The 24252-nt window shown below is 36.1% G+C and overlaps 1 protein-coding gene across 1 annotated transcript in view; it reads right to left on the bottom strand.

The window, feature by feature from the left end:
- WDR25 (WD repeat domain 25) overlaps positions 1-24252 on the bottom strand; it is a 59936-nt gene that overhangs the window by 9263 nt on the left and 26421 nt on the right. The window contains exons 3-4 of the mRNA XM_005520129.3: positions 16965-17112; positions 7352-7482 (exon numbers count right to left, since the gene is read on the bottom strand). Coding sequence (XP_005520186.2) covers positions 7352-7482; positions 16965-17112 — 279 coding nt within the window. The remainder of the gene's footprint in view (positions 1-7351; positions 7483-16964; positions 17113-24252) is intronic.

Genomic DNA, 24252 nt, shown 5'->3' with positions numbered 1-24252 from the left:
ATTGTCCACAGACAGATTTTCATCTGCAAGGCCACCATATGAGGCTCACAAATAAACACAGCAGACTGCTCAGCTTCATGCCACAGACACATAACACATGCCTTCACACTCAGAAAGGACCCCTGAATGTTAACATTTCAAATCAAATGCCATTGTGCAAGTGCAATTATACCCCCACCATATTTCTCTGAACTTTTGTCCATGGATTCAGGAAGGATTTCTCTGAGAAGAATAACTTGAGTTTTCTAAAGCACTGCATAAATCATTTTATTTTAACTACCTTGTTCTTCCTAATACCACCAGTACATGACATTGTATTGGCTGTTTCTATAGAAACCAGAAGTGCAAGCAGCTCCACCAGTTTCTACAGCCTTTCTTCATATTTATATGCTATCCAGAGACAAATTCATTAGGGTCTCCTAAATACATGCTACTTAAAATGACTGCATCTCATCTGAAAGAAACTGCAATAGAATGTTTCCAAGGAAACAAATGCGGTGCATTTGCACCTATTAATTTTTTTAACTGTGCTTTAACAGCTTGGGCTTATTTCTTTATAAACTCGAGTATGGAGAAATAGCTCACCAACATAAAAAGCATATCTTTAATTTTGTTCTTTTTAAGCATAAAGTAGTAGATGATGTAATTTTGTAGCTAAGTAATGTCCAGGGTAATAAACAAAGATGGGGTGAGGGAAAAAACCTGCCTTGAACTCTGTTGTTAATAAAAATTTTACAGTTCATTTCAAGACTTATTTTAAAAGATTGAAGTAGGAGTTTCCACCATTTTTTTCTAGTTAATCTGTTCTATATAAGTTCTCAGTTTTAAAAATGGGAAATTCTGTGTAAATCTTCAAATCTATGTTTTCCTTAAATTTGTCTTAACTTTATACTAAACTTCTTCCAAACTTTCCATGACAAAATTTTGTTATTAATCCCACATGGCTGAACCTTGCTATTTTTTTGTGCTCTTTCAATTTCTAGTAAGTTGTTGCTATTTTTCCTGCATGACCTTCTATTATGAATGTTATGACTCTTTTTTTAATTGATTGTGCTAGAATAAGACTCTCTGTAACATTCTCCAAAAATAAAATAAAAAATTTTGTTTCCATTTAGTGTCATGCCTGAAGCATTTCATTAAATTCTTCCCAGCCAGTTTCCTTTCTTGAGACATCCTTTTAGCCAGTTTTCTCATTATACAGTACCTAGGTTAATTCCTTCCTTCCCCAGCTTCTCTTATTGCTCTATCAAAGTCCAACATCATAAAGTGACAGCAAGTAAACACAATCAACCTTCCCTTAAATAATATAATTTTTAAAGTGTCTTTTATTTCTGTATCTGTAACTAATCTTTTCTTCAAAGTCTGTTCTGTAGCTATCCAGTCATATTTTACAGGGTCTCTACAGGTCATCCTCTACCTGATGGCCTTCCTCTCTTTCCCTCCTTGTTTAACATAATCAGTGGATTTGCATTTATGGAGGTCTAAGAGCTTCAAATAATGCTTTAGGTTCAGAGCCACAGCCCTGTCCCCTTGCACTTATTCCCTCTCCAGATTACTGTGTGGTGCTTCATCAGGACTCGCTGTTCTGACAGTGACCACAAACAGCTCTTGCCAAAGCTCCAACAAACCTCACTAGCTTGTGACACTGAACATGTGAACATCAACAGACAAGAGATCAAAAAGAGACTATATCCAACAGCTGAGTAAATTATTCCTCTATTTTTAATAGAGTCAAAAAAATGTTGTTAGTGGTCTCCACTTTTGAAGTCCCTTGCATTTCTGTATGGACACAATAAGGAACCAGCTCCTGAATGCTTACAGAACATTAAGTTTCATCAAAGCAGAACATAAATAAAAGGTAAAATAAGAAAATCTCAAAAATAATTAAATTAATACATTTATAAATTTTAAATTAGTACATTCAGCTGTAAGCTTTGACTACTGTAGGTCCTTTCACAAAAGCTAACAGCATCTCTGCTCTACACTAACTTGCTGACACATGTAAATACATTATTTTAATGTAGCTTGACCATTCAACATATAATGAACTTCAGCTCCTTTAAAAGTATTACCAGCTTTAGACAGCTATAGTTGCAGTCTTTCTCTGATAGTACATCTGTGTAAGCTTAGAAACCCAAATTAAAAAGCAAAAAAAGCATCTGCAGTCATATTTACTTTAACAAACACAATAAGGTCCTTATTTCTGGGTTAAAGGATACAAGTCTCAACCTTTTGTTCTCTTTGGTATTTCAAGGAATACTAAAATTTCAGGTAGAATAAGTTGGAATATATATTGTCTCCTGTCTGAAAAGCTAATGTAGATCAGCCAAAATGAAGGGTGACTGTGCTGGCTTGTGCTGAACATCTTAAGAAATTCTTCCATGGCTCAGAGAAAGGAAATACTTCTAAAATACATAACTACTTTAAGGTCTCAGGGTTATTGCACATTTCTTTTTACAGGGTTTTGCAGGATTTATCTAGGTTCAGCTCCAAGGTCCACAGATCCCACAGGGGCTGTTCAATATGATATTCCCTCCATGGTCGACACTGCAGATTGTTGTTTGTTTTTTTTATAACACAGCAGCTCACTTCAAGGTTTTCTGGTATTTTCATAAAATCTCTATAAACATTCTCCAAATTTTTCATAAATTTAATCAATCTCTTATACAGTAATATAAAATCTCCAGAATAATCTCTTTACCAGAGAGACAAAATGGGTTTAACACAAACAGAAAGAAATACCACTATAATAAATCTCCACAGGCTATTCAGCTGCCCCTTTTATTTTTTTTCCAGGCTTTGATTACTTGTGTCTAATTTTGAGATGCCTGTATACTTTACATTTCACTGAGCAGTTAACAAGCTGTCCCATCCATTCATTTCTCTGAAGTATACTGCTTAGCTTCATCTTAAAGATTTAAACTCCCTTATTGTTCTTTCATTCTTTGTCTTGCTTAATACCCAGGGCTACATTTGAAACTATTTCTCCTATTTGCTCAACAAAACAGGAACAGCAATAACTATCTTTGAACACCACTTTTTTGGATTTTTTGGGGTTTTTTTGGGGGGGGGTTTCTTGTGTTTTTTTCTTGTGGTTTTTTTTTTGTTGTTGTTGTTGTTGGTTTTGGGTGGGTTTTTTTTGTTTTTATCTGCCTCTCTGATTAATAGCTTACTGCACATTTCTGTCGTGGTTTAAACCCAGCTAGCAACTAAGTACCATGAGTGAAGTACCCTTATACCATGAGTGAAGTGTCAAACTGAATTGAAAAGATTCATTCATACATGTCAGCAAGGTTTGCATTGTGTAAAGCAGGAATGCTATTAGCTCCCCTAAAATTTTTCAGTATTTTAGTAGCTGAGAGGCTGCCTCAAACCAACTTCATACATTTTCTCTGGCACTCGCATATGTAATTTCTTGTACCACATTCAAATCACGCATAAATATTAGTAATTAATGCTCATAAATTCAGGGTCCTGGTCAGAATTAATAATTTTTTTAAATACCAGTATGAGCTATTCTATGTCATTTTCCATCAGCAGAAAGCATCAATGTGGCACACTGCCATAAAGCAGCTCATGTAAACCATTGCATGTATGTGTAATTGGACAACATTTTTGTAATTTCTCATTCTCTCTCTGTTATGCTTAATGTTTTGCTCTGAATTTCCATGAAAAATCCCATTATTTCCTGATAAAATTATAATTTTGCCTCACAGTTTAAGTTGTGCAAGAAGATAGCTTATTAAAGCACAGGAGTACATCCTAAAGAATGACCCCTGAAATTGAATTACCAGCAAATTCTGAAATTGAGTTTTCAATGTGCAATGAATAACAAGATTCAGATGCCTGATTTGGGGTGTTCTCTCTATTGACAAAATATGCTGCAAAGCCTGAAAAGGCTATCAAGAGTATGATGAGAAGAACAAGAGATGATAAGAACAAAAAGTATCAGTAGTTCACCCACACATCATTCCAAGCTGAATGACAGGTTAACACACTTGAAAGTACAGGCAAAACAGGAAAATGTTGTAATGAATTAGGATGAAAGAACTTGGAAGATAGAAAGGCTTGTGTCAAAATTGAAACAAAAGTGGCATGAGGCCTCAGACATCTATTTCAGTTAAGAGAAAATTGTACTTATGAGAACAGGATAAATTTCAAAATATTGGCTAGGACACTATCCAGTTTCAACTATGGCTATTACTGTGTAAGATGGAAAAGATATGTGAATAAACGTAACAATATAAACTGAAAGCAGGAATACCTGAAGAATCCAGTGAAATCCCCCAAACTAGGAAGTGGCAGACATAACATACTGATGACACTGGTAATTCATGCCTAACCAACACTTCGTTCTATGCCTGAGAGTTTGAAATGTAACTACAACATTTTGCATTAATGATGTACAGGTGAGACTAACCTCTGCCCCAGGAGTGTTTGTCTGTTCCTAGTTGCTCCCTCATGTAAACTGTGCTACACCTCTCTGCTTGCCTTGTCCCTGCTGCAGCTACACTGTTCATTGGTGAAGGACGTTTCTTCTCTACCAGCAGTTTTCAGGAACAGTTTCACTGAGAAGACTTTCCAAGACAGCCAAACAGCAAACTCCAGTCCACCTATTTCTGTAGGAGGCACCTTCTGCAGAACGTCAGGCTGAGGTGGTTGGCAACATTTGGTGGTGCTTTGCAGCATCTGTCCAGGTTAAGTGTCACGTGCTGTTCCATGCCTGCTCCTCTTCACAAGGAACTGCTTTCTGAACCTACATTTATGCAGGTCTGAACTAAATCAGGTTTGCCAGAAATATCAATTGACAGTTTAACTACGGTTAAACTGAGGCAGCATCAGAATTGAAAACCTACAAGGAAGGAGCTGCTTTAAGAGACAAACACATTTATTGTCATCATTGCTTGGAATAAAATACTGTTTGATACCTCTGGTGTCAAGGGAAAGCACTATTGAAACTGACGATTCACAGGGAGTAAAAAAAGGTCTAAGAACAGCATTTTTCAAGCAGTCTTGGTGACACTATAATACTTCAAAAATAAAACAAAAACACTGCAGATTGGCAGAGATAACGACAATAGGAGAGTAGCACTCAGGAGACCACTCAGAACTAATTTATCTAGCATAAGCACTATCATCTGTCCTCTAGCCCCTTAGCTCTACTTGAGTCACTGACAATTTTGCATAGTCTTCAGATCCTGTCATCAAAATCACTGGTATCAGAATTGCTGAAAAAAAAAAAATCATTCAAGCACTTGGATTGTAAACATCCATTGTAAACGAATCTTCTATTTCCTTGAAACTGAAGTGCCTTCCCCATTATCAATATTCGAGATTGTGTCCTATCACCTGTGAAAAACTCCTAACATATTCCTCCACACCCATACACAACATGAGCACCTTCCAGACAGAAACATTTTTGCAACGTGTGACTTCAGCTGTTTCTTATTGTAGAACAGAATCAGTTATCATTTTCCATCTGGAAAGACTGGGCACTCTAGCTGGAGGCACTGCCAGCTTTGGTATGACCATGCTCATCAATCACAATTGATTTCAAATCTCTAGAAAAATCACCTTCACAGATTCTCAGAGCTAGTCACTTGAATACATGCACAGGCACAAAATCCACCACAAAGAAATGACGTGGGGTGAAAGAATGTCTCTGGCTTTGTACACAGCCAGAGTGTCACTTGACTTTGTGCATAACTACAGAATCATTTCTAGAAAAGATTATTGGACCAAGTCAGAAAATCTCTGAAAGAATGTTTTGTTGCCTACATCTGCCATCTTCTCCTGGACTACAATCAAAGACCTCAAATTTGACATAACAATAACAATCTTTAAGCCTTAAAATGAGGACACTCATTTAGTTCCTGAAACACCTTTTAAAGGCAGTTCAGCATACCATGATAAACAATGGGTTCTCTATGTTAAAAGGGACACTGAAGTATTCAGACTGCACCTCCTCCCTACAAATAAGTTCTACTGTTATGAGAATTTCAAGAAAGAAAAACTGTATTGTCCAAGTCATTTCCATGCTATCAAACCACTGATCCTGCTCTTCAGGAGAAAAGACTTCTATTAGTCTTCTTCAGTTTCCTGTCAGGGGGAACAGTTAAAACAGAAAATCTAATTTCCATTTTTAAAAGTTACAGAGGTAGTTTTTATTAAATGCACTTATATTTTGCAATTCAAAACTAGAACCATCTTCCTTCACAGACCTGTGTTTTGAGAATCTCTTCACACCCCTATAAAGGAAAACTAGCCATCACACAAGTATGATGGATGCAATACATCCCATCCACTCTTACAGAGGTTTTCATACTAACACTGTAACTCTGAAACTCACAGAAATTTTATTTTCGGAGTAGCCTCAGATGTGGCAGTCTCAATATGTATTTACTAATGTTTTTCTTTAAAGAACTTATTCATGTGGTAGAGATCCAACATAATTAAATTCTTTCCTCAAACATCAGAGACAAATAGAAGTGCAGCACAGGAACTTGATTGTTAATTGCACAAGAATACTCTGTTTCCTCAACAGAGCAACTCCCACAATGATTTCAGAGCTCTCCTGTTAGAGCCCTCATACCTGAAATGCATCTCCCTACATCTCTCACCTATTATTCCGAGTACATCACAGAGACAAGGTGTGGCTACACTATCTTATCTTTTTCAGGTCCCTTCTGCCATCCTCAAGAGCAAACAGATGGCAAACTATGATGAGTAGGATCTACCCACAGAGAAATTCAAAGGAAAACAAAGAACTACTCACTTTACAATCCCTGCTTCTCTTTGAGCTGTTGTGTGCATGAGAACGTTGCTTACCTTACACTTGCACTGGCAGAGTACAGCTCTGGTCTTACCTGAGCTCTGAATAGCAGCTGGGGGCACTTTGTTCTTTGTGCTTCATGATAAAGTAAAGCCAGAGGCATTTCACACCTCTGTGGCCCTTCATGAATGTTAAAATTGCTCCAGGGTTCTATACAAAAGGTACAGGCACACACACATCCTGATCCACATGTAAGAGCTTGAAGAGCAAATCAGCTGTACTGCTTCCTTGCTTTTCACAACCCTTAAGTGAGCTATTGGCTCTGTTTAATTCAACTAGATGTTACTTATATCTACAGAAAGAAAAAAAATGATGTTTTTCTGTATAATGCTCCTCCTAGCACTCAGAACGTATTACAGAGGTTCATATCAACAAATAGGAACACAGTGACAAATGCAAAAGACTTCAGAATAATATTTCAATGAAAGGCCAGTAAGTATATCTTGCACCTTGGTAACACACAGCACATGCAACCTAGGAAACACTCTGAAAGAGAAAGAGTAAAAAGATTTCCTTTACCTTAGAAGTCCTTAAATCCCATGCTTTAACTTCTGGACTGAACCCTCCACAAATGAAAACATTTGACTCTGTAGGGTGGAACTTCAGTGCACTGATCCTAAATTCTGTTTTGCTGCTAAGTATCTGCTTCCCTAAAATAAAATGGCAAGAAGAGATCAAAATTTGAGCAGAAAATGAAATATGTTATTCATTTCAACTTAGTTTCAAAAATATCAAGGTTGCTAAAAGTGAACATGCTTATAATAACACATTTCAAATATCTGGGGCTAGTCTAATTTAATGAAAATGAAAAATAACTCACTAATTTCTATCCACTTGAAATTGCTCCTGCTCATGGGCGTCTGCACTACTGACTGATTCCTACTGGAAGGAGACAAGTGGTTCCCACACTAAGGAGAGGAGCTCCACCAAGGTCACAGTTCAGACAAAATGCAGGAGAAAATCTACAAATCTACAGAAAAGCCACAGTCTTTTTTATTTCAGTGAAACAAAAATAACTAGAACAAAACATTGTCTGTACAGCAGCACCACATCCCAATCTATATAAACTCTTGAGTTGTTTTCTTAACTTTTTGTGAAGGTAGGAGTGAAACTTCATCTTGAAAGTAGGAAATAATTTGCAAACCACCATATGAAAGCAATAGCTGCTCCCATGGATACATTGTTGCCAACATTTAATTGTGTACACTAATCTCCACAGGATCCTGTGGTTAGTATTAATTGGGTTGCCTGCACTTTTGAACACAACAGAACTCAGCTAGGTTAATTTATAGGACTTTTCCACAGTTCGCTGCTTCCTTTCATCCTAACAAATTCATATCACTGTATATTCACTGAAATAAAATTTTTGGAACAGCAGTATAGACCAAGATAAATATACCTGCTCACATTCACAGTAACAACTGTGATTTATATTCTACATATCCCATATAAAGATCTACATTAAATAAAGTTACTGCTGTAAGCAACAGTGAAGGAGATATTGCAGAAGTAACAAAAAAAAAATCCTTTAAAATACTATGATAAAAGCTTCTTAAAATACTTTTTAATTTGCAATTTATGCAAATGAGGGTTATCTTAAAACAGGCTTTTTAAACAACTGAAAATACTTTCAGCTAAAAACATTACTGACAGATGTAAACTCTTGCAGTTAGGTGTACAATACTGAAAAACACACACATTTTTATGCTTATTTCATTCTCTGGGGCCTGTTTATTTGATTTCATCATCAGTTCAATTTTCCTCATCTGCTGAACTCAACTGACACAGTCAATAGGTTAATACTTGTAAAATTACCTATTAATTCAGTTTAAAGAAGAGAAAGGATTTATTTCATCACACATGCTCATCAAGGGAAAAGACAGGGAAGAGGATTACAGAGAGCTTAAAGGAGGGGTGAGTGGTGTTCTGTGTGAATTCTGGTATTTGTAGGGGATTTTTGTCCTTTTTTCAAATGACTTGCCACCGATTGCTAGGTCTAAAGATCTAAAGGGCCTCTCTGTCACAAATAAGTGAAACACTTAATTTTGTCCATGTGTTCCTTCCCCAGAAGGACAAAAAAGTCATAAGGGCAGCAGAGATTTTCTCCACAAGTCATATCTGTGACCATCTCTTGCCATGGGAGCTTTCAGAACCCCAACAGCTACAGGGGGAAAAAAAAAGACTCCACAGGGAAGGAAGAAAGTATTAAAATCATCAGTTATAGGAGCAACAAGATATTGCTCTCATCTACCAGACATCATCTGGGGGGGCTTTACAAAAGCCACATACAAGGGCATCTTAATCTCACCCACATCACTTGAGAAAATACTGAATTACCCTAAGGAGGCTCACTACTCAGTTTAATAGCACTTTGCTCCCAAAGGAATTTGTTTCTTCCTAATTCCCAGCTTAATAAAAACTCTGGGAGTATAATCAACAAGTTTTCAGTGGGACTGCAGCCAGAAATTAGCAAAAGTGTAGCCTACCTGCACTAATCCTGTCACACAGCTCTATAAAGGACACATCAAGTGATCACTGCTCTCCACAAAGTGTGATGTTCAAGTGGCATTAGACATATCCATAACTAATTCAGTGGAACTCCTCATTTAAACTTTTGGCAAACACTGTCTTTGCTGTGTTTATCTGCACAAGACTTCTCAAAACTGCTTTTTCTATAATAAATACTTGTGTTCTTTAGCCTAAGACACGAGAAGGTCAGGTAAAACACAGGCAAAAAAGATGTGGATTTAGTTCAAGATGCATTTAATCTACTAACTACAAGATCTGTTACCCTTTCCACAGAAAGACTGATTTAACATAATTTGTTGTTAATTAGTCAATTTTTCAATCTCATTCCCAACTGCTTCCAAGTAATTTAATAATTTGCCTGGTATTTTCTTCTGAAACTAAAATGCTCTGATTCCCTACTTTGTCTCCCCCTGTTTGAAAGAAAGTGGGCACTGAATTTGCCCTTTTCTTGTCTTCTAGAGACTGCAATTTATCCAAAAGCTCTCAGTGACAGTCACTAACATAATTAAACCATAATAATCTCAGTGTTGTGAATTCTACATTACTGTTAGTGTAATAACAAATAAAATTAATGCCAACAACCTAAGCATCTTATTCACCTCTGTACTCCTTAACCTCATTCTTTTTCCTATTTTAAGCAGCTACCTTACGATTTGATGCAGATATTAACCTTTTTTTCACTTAAGTCAGAAACAATCACAATAAACTAATCCTAAAAGCTCAGGCTCTCCAATTAACATTTTGAAAGACAACCTCCCTCTCTCATTGTCTTCCCAAAGTGAAATTCAAACATCTCTTTTTGGAAATTGAGTAAACAGTGTTCTGAAGAGTTTGGTGTTACTACATGTGTACATGAATTCCATTCTACTGCCATGTCACAGAAAATGAGCAAGACTGGAACATAAACAGGCTGAACAGCAGCAGTTAAAAGGTGACAGAGAAAGGAACCACTCTTATTGTCAGAACTAAAATTTAAAATTCATGATTCACTCAGAAATTTAGGAAAAATATTCATCTGAGAGATGGAACAGGTCAATGCAAAAGACAACATGGGGAACATTAGCTCATGAAATTCAGTCATTTAAGACAATGAACTCAACTCAGCCTTTTTCTGTACAAACTTTGCTTAACTTAGTGTTATACTACTATGAGGCTGTAATCCTGCTATGATGGAACCTACCCCATAGCTTGGGAAATCCAGGTTCAGTGTTTGCTATAGATCCTCCTCCACCTTTCTGGAAATAATTTTTTTTTAAGTTACACATCTTTTACTCTACAATTACTCAGTTTATTAAATTGAAGTACTCACCTTTGGGGAGCCTTATTTTATATATTGCAAAAGATGGCCTTTGAGGAGAATACCCCCTTATCCATAACAGGTATAACTCAGCAAGCTTGTATATACCTTTATTGTGTATATATTTATCACATTTTAGTTCCTAAAGGAAGCATGACCAACTCAGACAAGAAAATTAGGTCTTTTGAAAATATCTTTTTGAAAATCCATACCACATATCATTCTCCTTTATAAGGGATTGTTATTCCAAAGCAGAAATCAAATGTTTCTCTAACTCCTTAATTTTCACAATTTCAGTAGCAATATCCACTATATCTTTTGCAGTGTGTTTTATGTTCTTTAAAGGTTTTAAGTCAATTCTCCAAGCATTGAGGGCTTGCCAGTAACATAATAGCAACATACACAATATGGAAAAAAAAGTCTTTAAAAATATCTTGAATATATGTTTCTGCTCCTTTTTGCAGCAGCCTACTGTGAAATTGCCCAGCTATGAAATCAGATGTTTTAAAGGCTATTTAACATTCTGAATTTTTCACAGAACATCAGCACAGTTACTCAGCACAAGGATGCATCTGTAACTGTGCTTAGTGGTCCTCAGGTTCATAAACCTACCTGCAGAACCCAAAAGCATTTATTTCCTTACTCTAATCTGTAAAGAAAAGTGAAGCCTGAGGCTTACAAGGACACAAGAGCAATCTTGATTAGCAAAATGGATTTCCCTCTGTGTTTAGAAAAAGACATAAAACAATATATACAAAAATATTTCATTAGTCACAGTCCCTCTCATGCACAATAGTGATAAAAAACATTAGATTGATTAGACATCATTTATTCTTAACAAATCAATGCTGTTACTCCTCCATTCTTGGGGTGCTTACAAATGGCCTTGTTATTTTTTCAGAACCACAGTTATACTGACTATGTGTTTTCCCTAATTTGTGTTCCTACACATTCACATGTTCACAGCAGGTGAAGATGCTTGAAATATTAAATCATTTTCTCTTTTAATCTTTGAAACATCCCCAAAATAAATACTTTTCTCTCTCCTTTTAGCAAGGCTTTAAACCAGTGAGCAAGAAAAGTAAAATGCTGTTGCCTCCTAGCTGGAGAGTGACCTAATCATATTGCAAAAAAAAAATAAAACAAAATAAGCTAACAAAAATAATATCAGCCAACTGGGCTTTTTTCTGAAGTGTCGTAAGTGTTCATTTCTGAAGCTTTCTGCATATTAAAATTTACTCTCAAAACAGTACTGGTAGAGAAAAGAAGGAACAGAGGAATGCCACAGCTCTCCTGAGGTGATGTTTAGATAAGAGAGCTAAAACTCCAATGTGAACAAATACAAGTCTATTAAAAATAGTAATGTTATATCTATAGGACTGTCAAATTAGAATAGAAAAAATACATTAAAAAAAAAAAATCTGAACCATTCTCTTGGTAGGTACAAAATGTTCCATTAAGAAACTCTCCCTCTCATTATAACTCTCGGGAAATTATATTTGAAAGCAAGCTCAGTCCATGAACTAAAATACAACTGCAGCATTTGGCAACTTAGGAAATGTGCCAAAATTTCTTGGAACATTCCCTCTGTCATAATATTAAAGAAATGAAAAGTATCTACAATATGCAAATAGTAAAAAACCCAGCCAATGTTCTGCCTATGCTATAATACCAATTCATTTGTGACTAATGAAAAATCTACTGATGAATAAAACATGCATTCCAAAAATAAAACAGTTATAAATAAATTCTAAAAATACAATTACCCTTCCAAAGTTGGCAGAGCATCTCCATTGCATCTGGACATAACAAGTTAAATGTCAAACGTCTTTGACCTAGAACTGTTTTAAAAGCATTTTTTTCAGTGCTCTCTGAATACAGCACTATTTAATACTCTGTAAATAATGAAGTGTCTGAACCATCAGTAATAGAAAATGACTGTGTGTTATTAGAGAAAAACAAAGCCAAGGAGTCTCAGACTGCTGCATTATTATTATCATCACATTTGTGAAACTATTCAAAAGGATTTATTTTTATAAAGAAATAATGTATATAAAATAGGACAAAAAAAAAAATAACCAGTAACAGGCAGTAAATCTGCAGGTCTTGGATCTGCCAATATTAATGAATTTCAATAGTGAAGTACTCAACTTGCCTGATGCAAACTGCAACTAACCACAGACCCACTCATGTGAATGACTCATGAATAATGAATAACCTTGAGTTCTTGAAAAAATTATGCTTATTTTGGGTCTGACCCATACTGAATGGGTACAACAGTTTTTAAGAAAACTGTATTTGTGGAGACTCTTAGCTTCACATCCTGGTGTTAAGGCACTGGATGGCCCTTGAAGATAATAAATGATGATCTACAAAAACTGAATTTAAAAAAGACTTGCACAGCAACAGCTATTATCTCTTATCCAAACCACAATACGAGAACTCCTTGCACATCATTAACTTGAATTTTTCTCTTGTCCTGTACTTCATCACAGTACTGTGTAGGTTGGACCTCCAGGGATCTTGTCTGAATCCCTACTCAGATTAGGTACAGCTGCAGATTACGTAAGGGTCTGTCTCCTGAAGCCCTGGGTATCTCCAAGTATAGACTCCACAGCTTCTCTGAACAGCCTGGTTCAGTATTTGATGACTCCTGAGTTGAGCTGACAAGTTTTTGCATTCCTATATTGTTCTTTTGCCTCTTATCCTTTCGCCATACGTCTCTGAGAAGAGCCTGGTATCATTTTCTCTACATACAAGGTAAATGCTTCCTAATGTGGCCTGGAATGGCATTGACCTTCTTTGCTGCAAGAGAACACTGCTGAGTCATATTCGGCACCAGGACCTCCAGGGATTTTTCTGCAAAGTTTATTTCTAACCAGTTTAGCATCAGGCTGGTCTGTTGCACAGGATTACTCCAGATTCCAGATTCCAGATGTATGTCCTTGTTGAACTTCCTGAGATTCCTATCAGCTCATTTTTAATGCTTGCAGTATCTCAGATCTTCTTGTATATAAGAACTTTCATTAAATACACATGACAAGGGCAAGAGGTTTGATGGTGTAAAACTGTAGAATAAGAGCTCATGGATGTGTCTTCTAGCCTTGTATCAGGATTTCTCTGCCAACATCAAGAACTGTGTTTCATGATTAATGAGATTTCGGTGTTTGCTTCTATTCTGATGTTGTTCAGATCATAAAGATTAAAACAAGAAAAAACACTCCAGAAGATGCAATATATGCATCTGGGATACCCAAACTAGAGCCCAATCTTAGAAAGAAAATTTCCTGGAGGATTTATTCTAGTGCTGTTTGTTAAAAAATTGCTGACACAGTCCTTTGAGAAATACCACAACTAGCCTTCATCAGATCCAGAACAATTAGCCAGTCTGCAATTTTGATTTAATAGGGCAGAAACTATGTTCCCAACAGAAAACCAAAAGTGAATTACAAAAAACCCAAAACTCAGCAGCTCAATACCTGCATGTACTAAGCCGTATTTGCAACCTTTTTTAAACTTTTTAAGTCATTCTACATAGACCATTATGTTTCTTTTAGTGAAGGATATGTAGCAATTTTTATAGCACAAATGTAATATATAAAACCCATACTGAAAACAAAGACAAGATTAGATTTTAGGAAACAACTGGAAAAGAACAAAATACACAAGAGCATAGAGCCTGAAAGAGAGCATTGTTATTTATAAAACACCACATTTAAACACACTGGGAGTTAGTTCACACTAGCAATGGAAAGCTATTAGGACAAAAGTCCAAAAAAGTATATGAAAGTCCTCTATGAAGGAACAGTTCTAACATCTATCTGAAGTTAATCAAAGAAGAAATCATCTCAGCACTGATGAAGAGTGAGAAGGAATAAATGATTCAGTGAACTAATGTAAATCAAAATCTTATAGATGCCTTAGTGTTTTTCAAATGGAAATGAGGCTTTTTATATCAAATTGATTTGGATTCCAGAGGCAAACTGCTTGCCCTGTCTCTTTGAACAGAACTGACTAAAATGTATGACAAGAAGAGTAACTTTACAACAGGGAAAGAACTCAGAAACTGGCTTGCATCTGATCACTCATATTATGCTTTTCCAAATGAGGTGTGAAAGTCAGGTCCAATCACAACTGCAGTTCAGAGGAACTACAAGGAATTCTGTGTTCTCTAAATAAAGCAGTAATGAATATATGATATTTCCAAGTATAAATAAGCATTCATTTTACACATACAATTTATTTAAGTAGCTAGAAATACTATATAACTCACAAGTCAGTAAGGAAAGAACCATTTATAAACTTATCTGCTTTGAAATTTAGTAAATATATTTTGTTATTGTTGTCATTTCCTAGAGAAGTGTAAATGTATCCCTATAATCAACATAATCCAGACTTCTGTCCCATTACCAGATAGCTAAGACAAATAGATGTTGGAAATTAAAGTATATTATTTAAATTATGTATCTTTGGAATTTTTCCTATGATTTTCTGAGATTTTTCCCAGAGTAGGGGAAAATGACTCAGACACACAAAATCTATTCAGCTGCTATAAATTCCATTATGAAGATAGCCATTGGGTTTAGAATTTGTAACCATTACAGACAAAAGTAAATCCACTCGGATTCAGCTCTATGTGGGACTAGAAAGGTTGCTGTAGAAGTCTAAAAAATTAATGACTTAGTATATTAACCTCACATACTACTACACCAAGTATATAAATCTCCTTCCCTCATTAAAAAAGCTGAATGTTCTCAAAACATCATTATTCTGCAACATATTTTACATTCCTACACTGCAACAGCTCCCTTCCAGCCATCATTGAATTCAAATACTTCTGGTATGACTATTGTTGAGAAAAATAAATTCTTGGAGCACGAAAAATAACCTTTTTCTCGCGTGAACAATATTTAAAAATTTTCTTGGCTGCTTTCCCAGTTCATCTGAATAGGATTTCTGCTTTCCAGATATTCATACACAATGTAGTTCTTGCTTTTATGCAAGAGAAAATCCTCCTAGACAGAAAATGCTTGTAATTTTTGTAAGGATTTCTATTCCAGTCTTACAAAAAATATTGCACCTTTGCAGGAGTTAAACATTTAAAAATAAACTAAGTGGGAAATGTAAAATTGCATCTCTTCCCTTGACAAGGTCCCATCCTGGATCTAATTCATACACGCACAGAGAGACATCATATTATACACAGCCCCGTGAATGCTGCTGGATGTTTGTGAGGTGCCCCCAGCCCAGGGAGGCAAAGATTTAGTTTCCACTTGTTAAAGTGGAGGCACGGCTGTAAGCCCGGCTAGTGTGAATTCTGAACTTCTGCATCAGGGGCTGGGCCCTGTGAGCCTGGGAAGAGTTGCCCCACCCCAGACCCTTGTGAGGTGTCAGCCCAGGAGTTCTGATTGGGTTTGAGCCCCTTGGCTTTCTCCCTTTCTGTGTTCCTAGCGGTCCCTGACCTTGAGCTCCACCCTGGTTCTGTCCCCCAAAACCCATCACCCTGCCTCTGTTCTCTGTCTCTGGATCTGAGTTTGTTCCCATGCTGAATAAATGGTTTCCTGAGCAGAAACCCGTCTCATTGGTGTCCCGTGCCGGTTCCTGGTAACTGTAGCTTCTCTGGACGTGATCCTGCGGCTGTGGAATGCAACAGATGTCGGTAATACACATCAAGGAGAGAAGGAATATAGCTGACAGAAGCACGTTAGTTTGTGAAGGAGACATGAGGAGACACAGCATCCAGGAAATTAATTGTTAATGTTACAACAATCAAATCCCAAATCAAATTCAAAAATGCATCAAAGCATCACAAGTTGGGTCTCAAGGTTTCATACCGGAATTTAAGTTTCTATACTCCTAATTAAGGTCCTATTCAGAAAAAAGAAAAAATCGCCTAATTAACTTCAAGCACAAACTTCAACCCAACAGAGAATGCGATACAAGCTTATGTTTAAATTAAATACATGTATAAATGTTACTGAAGTCAGCCTTAAGAAGCTGGTCAAACACTTTAATGAATGACCGTGACAGAGCATAAAAACACACATTGCATTCCATTCATCTGTGTAGTATCTGACAACAGAAATTCCATGTGATCGTGAACTGTAAGATATTTCAGTTTTCTCAAACCTTTCCAACTACTCCTAAATGCCAAAATACATTTTTTAAGTAAGGTCACATCTCAGGAATTTTAACTTTCATCTACAGATTTGTCTATATTTTAGAAGAAAGAATAAGGCTAGCAAGATCCCAAATTATCTGAACACAATAAATAAATGGCTATAGTGCACTCTTCACAGCCTTTACCTGTTTCTACATCTGTTAAATGCAGCATGGAATCAAAGCCTCCACTGAGGATCCTTCTTCCACAGGATGACCACTGGGCAGCCCGAACAGCACAGGAATGACAGGAGTAAGTTTTTAAACAGCAGCCTGTATCTACAGCATCCCAGACCTTAAAAAGAAGGATAAGGACACCTTTTCAAAGAATCACAGAATTTTTTTCAAAAATTATTTGCTACAGCAAATCACTGTAGTTGAGAAAGCTTTGCATTCTGAAGTTGTAACAACTAAGCTGTGAAAAATGGCTTGAAATAATTGCATTGTTGATTAGAATTCGGGCATTTTATTAACAAGCCACAAATCAGTAATACATTTTTACTACTTTTGTTATTTCTTCAAATGTCTCCATTGCTTTCAATTCATGGTATACTTTCCCATTCATAATACTGTCCTACTCTATGCAGGGATGTATCCACATACATTTTACCTTCAAATAATTTTTTTTCAAAAGTTTTATCTCTATCATATCTTGCTTTCCATCAAGTAAGAAGAATCCTGGCATATTATTCACATCTGCCCATACATGGGCTTTTATTGTATTTCTCAGCTTGTAATTTTAAGTAGAATTTTACCTTAACTTCACTGCAAAAGTGGATAAGAGTATTATCATGCAGCTACATGGAGATTTTTAAGGACTGGTCTAAGTCCTCCCATTTTTCATTTTCTCTTGGACAGAACTAAGTTGATGCTGAGAATTTCTGAAAATCCTACTAGTTATCCAATGTTTTTTTAAGCATATAACAATTAGCATTTTCAGAACATAAATAGTCCGGCTCATATTTTAAAAGCAATTTTTAAAGAGACAGGTACTTGTTTCCAAGTAATATATTTTAGAAAATACAACAAGTGTGACTTTTGTTACCAAGTACAGTTGAGAAAAATTAAAAGCATATCCTTTTCATGGTTCTCTATTTGTCATAGTTTTAAGATAAAATTAGAAGTTTAGCAACAAATGACCCATATAAAAATCCAGTATGACCAGTTCTGTGACAGAAAGACTATTTCCTTACAAATGTTCTTCTTCAGTAAAAAACTGGATTATAAAATATCCTATGGTTTTACAATATAATACCTATTGAGCTTAGAATGTGAAGAGGGAGAAAAAACTGAGCCTGGGTAATGTATTTTTATCTTCAATATTTTCTTCTTACTGGACACAAAGGACTTGCTGACAGTATCATTACATAGTGCATACTCAGAAGACAACATTCCATTATAGAAAATTGTTTTATCAAAAGATCTTCTATCACGAAGCAGAGTTCTGCAATGCAAAGCAACCAATTATCATTAATTACTTGACTAGCCAGTAAAGACTGAAACTGTGAGGGCCATACCCTTAGTATTCTATCCTAATCACAAGTTTAAAAAATCAGGGAAATTTTAATATTAAACTGCTTTTAAAAGTAACTTTCTCTCTTTTAATGAGTTTTAATGATTGTTTCAAGTTTCACAGTATCAAAAAAGGGTTAATTATGTCTTGGAGGGCTTTTAATACGAGGAACCTAATGAATGAATCAAGATGAAAGAAAAAACAGGTGGTACATGCTTCCGATATTTTCTGTCATGTTTTAGAGATCAAGTACAAAAACTCAATTTTCACAAGAAAGGTAAAGCAAGTCCAACAGCACTTTTGAGTTCACGCTTCATTTAAAAAAACTACATAATTGGAAATAGCACATCCTTAAAGCTGCACATTTCCCTCCATTATGTGAGTTGGAACAAGTGATCCACTCTTGTGGATGAGACCACTGACCACACCCAAGGGGCAATTTACCAAGTAACACATTTCTCTCCACTGTTTCACTTTCCATCAGCTCTGTGGTGCCCAGGTAATGGCAGTGTTGCAATGCTTTCTGGAATTAGAGTAGCATGGGCAAGGCAGTTTTGACTGAGGAAATTCACTTAGTTTACCGCCGATTGATGTAAACTTTTAATTACAGAATCAGGTTTTGGGGAAAAAAGACCAGGAGCTAAACAAGCACTTAGAGAAGCACCTTCCCCCCTCAGACCCCTCTTCAGTCCAGTGCTTCTCCCTCTGCTCCTACCCAGCTTCATCAGTTTTCACAGGGCATTATGGTGAAATGCTCGGCCAAGCAGTGCACGCTCAGCTGTAACAGAGCCCCAAGTTACAAGCACCACTCAAAGTGACAGAGATGTTAACCATGTTATATGCACAAATGGAGAATCTTCAGTATTTGATTACAAGGGAAAATGCTTCAGATCCTGTCAGATCACTGTAAAGCCACCATCATGTCTGCATTTCCTTAGGGAGCCTCTTCAGCGCTTCCCCATTCCCGCAGATTTCCACTGTTTAACCAGTGGTAAGAGAAAAATACGTGGCTTGTAGGAGAGTTCCATTGTACTCTGTCCAGAGCTTCAGAGGAATGTCTGCTCAGCTGTTGGTGCTTGCTCCATACAGGCAGCCACCATCACTGAAAAAAGGAGAGGTTGCAAAAGGGTGAGTCCTCTGCATTTGAGTTTGCATTTCTCTGCCAAGACTCGGATGTCAGATCAGCAGATTCTCCAGGGTGATGGGCATTTCAGGGGTTTAATTTCAACTGAGAGAGTCAAGCGTGTCAAGAATAACTTGTGTGGAAATAAAGGCTTTTCTAGTCTTTTTCTTCACTTCTTCCAAGTTCTAGGAACTAAGGCCATCAAATTTCTTATTTTAAAGTGACTGATGTTGTGAATCATGCCTTCTTTGGCAAAAAGGAACATAAATTACAGCCTCTTTACCAGAAGAGGATCCCAAACATATTCTTCAGAGTGGCATCTACACATGAACTCAAGAAAAGGATTTGTTTTCAAAACCAGTCTAAGGCTGAAGATAAAGGCCACAACACCATAATCACACCATAATCTAAGAAGTCACAGTTTTAAGAATTTCAAAGTAATTTTTTCAATAAATAAAGGTCTTAGAACTACTTAGAAAATTTCACTTTAAATACCAAAATCTGCTAAACTTTAACCTGGTAATAAACACCTTTACAATTAACATTTGTAGAATAAACTCACATATTTACACGGAATAAAGATCATATTTAGTACAGAATAAATTACTTGGGCAGGGGAAACAGTTCGCGAAAAAATACAGAGGCTGAGACATATATATAAATCTTCCTTCACAGGCATTGGAACACATGTATCAAGCATTATAAGAGTAGACATTATTATGCATCTGCCAAAGCAAAACACATTTATATGAAATTATTTTTACCAAGAGATCAACTGCTTTAAGTACTGTAGCTTCACTTCAAAACTCAGCTCTCACAGAAACTCAGTATTATTTCTATGTGAAATACTGAATTCTCATTAAACCTGAGGTTGCTCTTTTATCTTGTGATGACAATTGTGATTTTAATTGCTGAACTAAGAAGTTAAAATCACACATTTCATCCTGCTACTCTGAAAATACCTCTTTTTTGCCACATTCAACAATGTTATACATTTTAAACAGTAACCAGTCCATTCTTTCCCTTTATAAAAATCACAAAAACAATGAAATATGCAAGAGTTATTAGAAAGATAACACATATTATCATATTACCTCTTCTAAATCTATAATTATTAACCAATTAATTATACATTATTTGAAATAAATAAATACCCAATACTCATTTCTGGCATAAAGGTATCATGAAAACATTAATTTTATTTTTCCAATTTTATTAAAATAGGCTTTAATTTATTGAACTGATTCATCTTTCACTACTATTTCTTACTCTTCTGTGCTTCACTATTTATAACACTACATTTCCATTTCTTTTCCATAAATTGTTTTAATTTCATTTCCTCTCCCATTATAGAAAGTATGGTGATTACATAGTTATAGCTAGGATTAATATATGGGGCCAAAATGGCAGGTACAAACAAACAGCAAGGTGACAAAATTATAATAGTGATTTCTTTACAAAAGCAATTTTCCTTTTACTTTCTCTGAGGCACATTGTCATTCAATTGCACTTTCACATTCCCCACAGTATTTGGAAATAAAGGCTTCAGAAGCTGTTTGCTTTCCTGTATAGCCTAGAAATGCTATGGAAATACTGTACCGTGTATTTGAGGTAACATAACCAGACCTCCTTGCCCTGGAGATTAGAAGTTCACAAAGCACATAAGCAACTACACAATATAAGAGATGAGATGTATTATAGATATGTTTCCAGATCCTATTTTCTGCTTTCAGGAAAACAGCCTTGGAAAATAAAGTAGTTTGGTGGAAGATAAAATCTCTCTTGGTAAGTCACAGCAGGAAGCAGGAGAGGGTAAGCACTTGATACTCAAATAAACAGCAGTCACAGAATAATGCTCTGGGGTCTGCTGTACTATCAACCAGCTCATAAGGCACAAAAGAAAGGTTTTTCTCTTACTGATCATACAAAATAGGGATTCATTCCCAGAAAAAAAATGACACAGTAACATAAGCAGAGTAACCAAAATAATATGAGAACTCATCAAGCACACCAAGACTGATAAATTAGGAATTGAGCACACCTCTTTCATTGCCATGCTATGATTATCTATGATGCACTTGCCTCCAATTTAGATTGCAGAAAAGAAAATCCAGCAGCCTGACTTTTAGAAAGAGAAAGGTGCATCTATTCAAGCAGGCAGTCACTAATTGCTCAGTGAACCTGAGAACAATGATTCAATTGTGGTAAATTAGAGGTTGGAAGCAAGTGAAGAATTAAGTTGTATGCATTTTGAATTTGCATGCACAGAGGAGCTACAGCAGAGCCAGTCAAGAATACTAAACAAGAAATTAATTTCTGGAGCATGTGTAGCAGAATTTAAACCTTTTTTAATGGATGGATCCATGTTCACTTCAACATAACATGCATACTAAAAGAGCTCTTCCCCCCTCAATTTAGCCAAGTTGTGCCAAGTTGTGTTACCAGATTCCTCAGTTAATGGCTCCTAATGAACTACAGTATATGAAATCATTTCATACTTGTCAATTACTATAAATATAGAAGTGGCATTTAAGAAACAGCCCTGTTCAAGGATGATGTGGGATAGTACTGAGTTACAGGATGCATGAAGAAATTACTGTGCTTTGACTAGAATAGACTGTTCCATTCGACAGCATGCTCAGGCTGCTCCACAGACTTCTGAAGCTGAAAAGACATGATCCTCTCCTTTTCCTTTTTTGGAACAGCTCTGCTCTCTGCTGTGACTCAAGGAGACAAAACTGATTCGGCTTTTTACTTTGCTTTTAATGCAGATTCTGAATTCAGGTCTGAAAGATAATATGCCATGTCTACTAACATGCAGAGATTCAAGGCAGTGGTACTCCCTGAACCATACTGCTTTCCCAATCTCATCAATATCTAAATACTGTCATTTCTAACAAATACAATAGAGAAGGAAGCCTCAAACTATCTACATAAAATGTTTTTTCTAGTTTTCAAAGCAGGCTCTGATCTGTAGTTGAAAAGGTTCTTTGAAAATCAATGGGCCAGAGGGTAGAAATAGTCCCATGGAAAAATTATAAAAAGGTAACCTCCTGCTGTTACTACTTCTTCAGATTCCTCAGTTGGATAAGGTGCTGCTTTGGGCAGGACTGCAAGAGCTAAAAGTGCCCTTGGTTATCTCTAACCAACAGCAATAAGGATAAGAGACTACATAAAGAGGCCCATTCTTTTGTTCATAGAACTGAGACAAGAGAATGCCAGGAAGGGAAGCAATAAATAGCCAAGCATTAGATTGCTAGGTGTGCCTACGCCTCTCCAGCCATTGCCTGACTTACAAAAAGGTCTGATCTTGTATTTAACATATATAAATTCCTAAAGTAACTACAGGAATATTTAGAATGTTTTATTCTTGTTTCAGTTCACTTTTTCTTAAAATATTGAGCTAAATAATACTGTTGTAGTACAAAGCAAGATTTGTTGAAAGAACTATGAAAGAGATCACTTGAACTCTTTTCCTAAACCCGCAGTTAAACCGTGTGAAAACTAAATTAAGCTCGAAAGAAACCTGTGAGCTCAGGTCTCTTTGTGTATAACCTTCAAGTGCTAACAAACTTATTTTCAAACTGTTATGAAGGATGTAGATAGATGCTCAGATTGTTCCATGGCCTATGAACAATGATATTTTGGACATACCAGCTTAATTTTTAAACCAACTGTCCCAAAAAGAGAGTTTTTCTGATGGATCCTGTATAGCTAGATAAAGCTAATATGTTTTCAGATGTGCTGAACACTTGTTTCAGGAATGTTTAAAGTGTTCTAGGGAACATATTTTAAATGACATCCCTCTTCCTAATCTAGACATGGTGTAAGAAGCATATATCAATGCTGTCATTTGAACATTTACAGATTTCCACTAGCTTTCTTCTTGCAGCAGTTGTAACTCAAAATGCAATTATCTTACTAATCTGAAGGGAAGAACCAACTCTATCATTGCTTTAATATCTGAATAAGAGAATAAGAATTTGTATTTGGATAGCTTATTTCTAACAACCCTTACTACTGTAGAAGCCAGGAGAATGGAAAGCAGAAAAATATAATAAATTCAATTAGCTGAGACAGCCAGCATAATGTCTAAATTGTTATTTTTCCCCTAAAAATTTAATATTAATATGTCACAAGTGTATTAATCAAATTAATGAGGTGTAAAATCTTCTCTTTCACAAAAATAATAAAAAACAAAAACAAAAACCCAAACAAACAAACACCCCAGAAACAAAATCAAACTAAACTCAAAAAGAACCCAGTATATTAGACATAAGATAATTCTAATTTTGTAGGGGGCTTTATTCAGGAAGAAGCATTTTAAGTTATAATACTTGTGGCATACTAGTTGGCACTACTACTAGAAACTACTCAGTGGTATAAAACTGATTTGCACACATGTCAAAAGCTTTAATCCTAGAAAATCCAAAAAAGGTTAAGCACAAGCACTACATGAGCTTCATGCCAATCGTGCCTATGTTCATTTCCAATTATTTGGTGTTTTATTTTAATCTTCCCTCCCACAGAAACTCAGCAGCCCTTTCCCCGAGGAAGGTTCCAGAATTGCTAGTTGTGAAGCTTCATTTGGGTGGCTTTCCCATTAAGAGGAAAATAAAAACCCAATCAAAAGTGCACTTCAAGCTGCCAGCATCCTATAAAATGGTTTTAAGAAAACACTAATGGAGGAAGATAAAACATTGACATTTTCAGTTGGCAAAGGCAGGACAAGACAAATAAAATAGAATTCTGTAAAAAGGAAACAAAAACTCCACACCGCCGTGGCAAGAGCTACCCAT

The sequence above is a fragment of the Pseudopodoces humilis genome, chromosome 7, assembly GCF_049639895.1.
Source record: "Pseudopodoces humilis isolate 2021_Gansu_Grassland_sample_001 chromosome 7, ASM4963989v1, whole genome shotgun sequence".
In the NCBI taxonomy this organism is placed as follows: domain Eukaryota; kingdom Metazoa; phylum Chordata; class Aves; order Passeriformes; family Paridae; genus Pseudopodoces; species Pseudopodoces humilis.
Note: the sequence above shows the minus strand (reverse complement) of the source record. Positions and strands in the feature narration are given on the sequence as shown.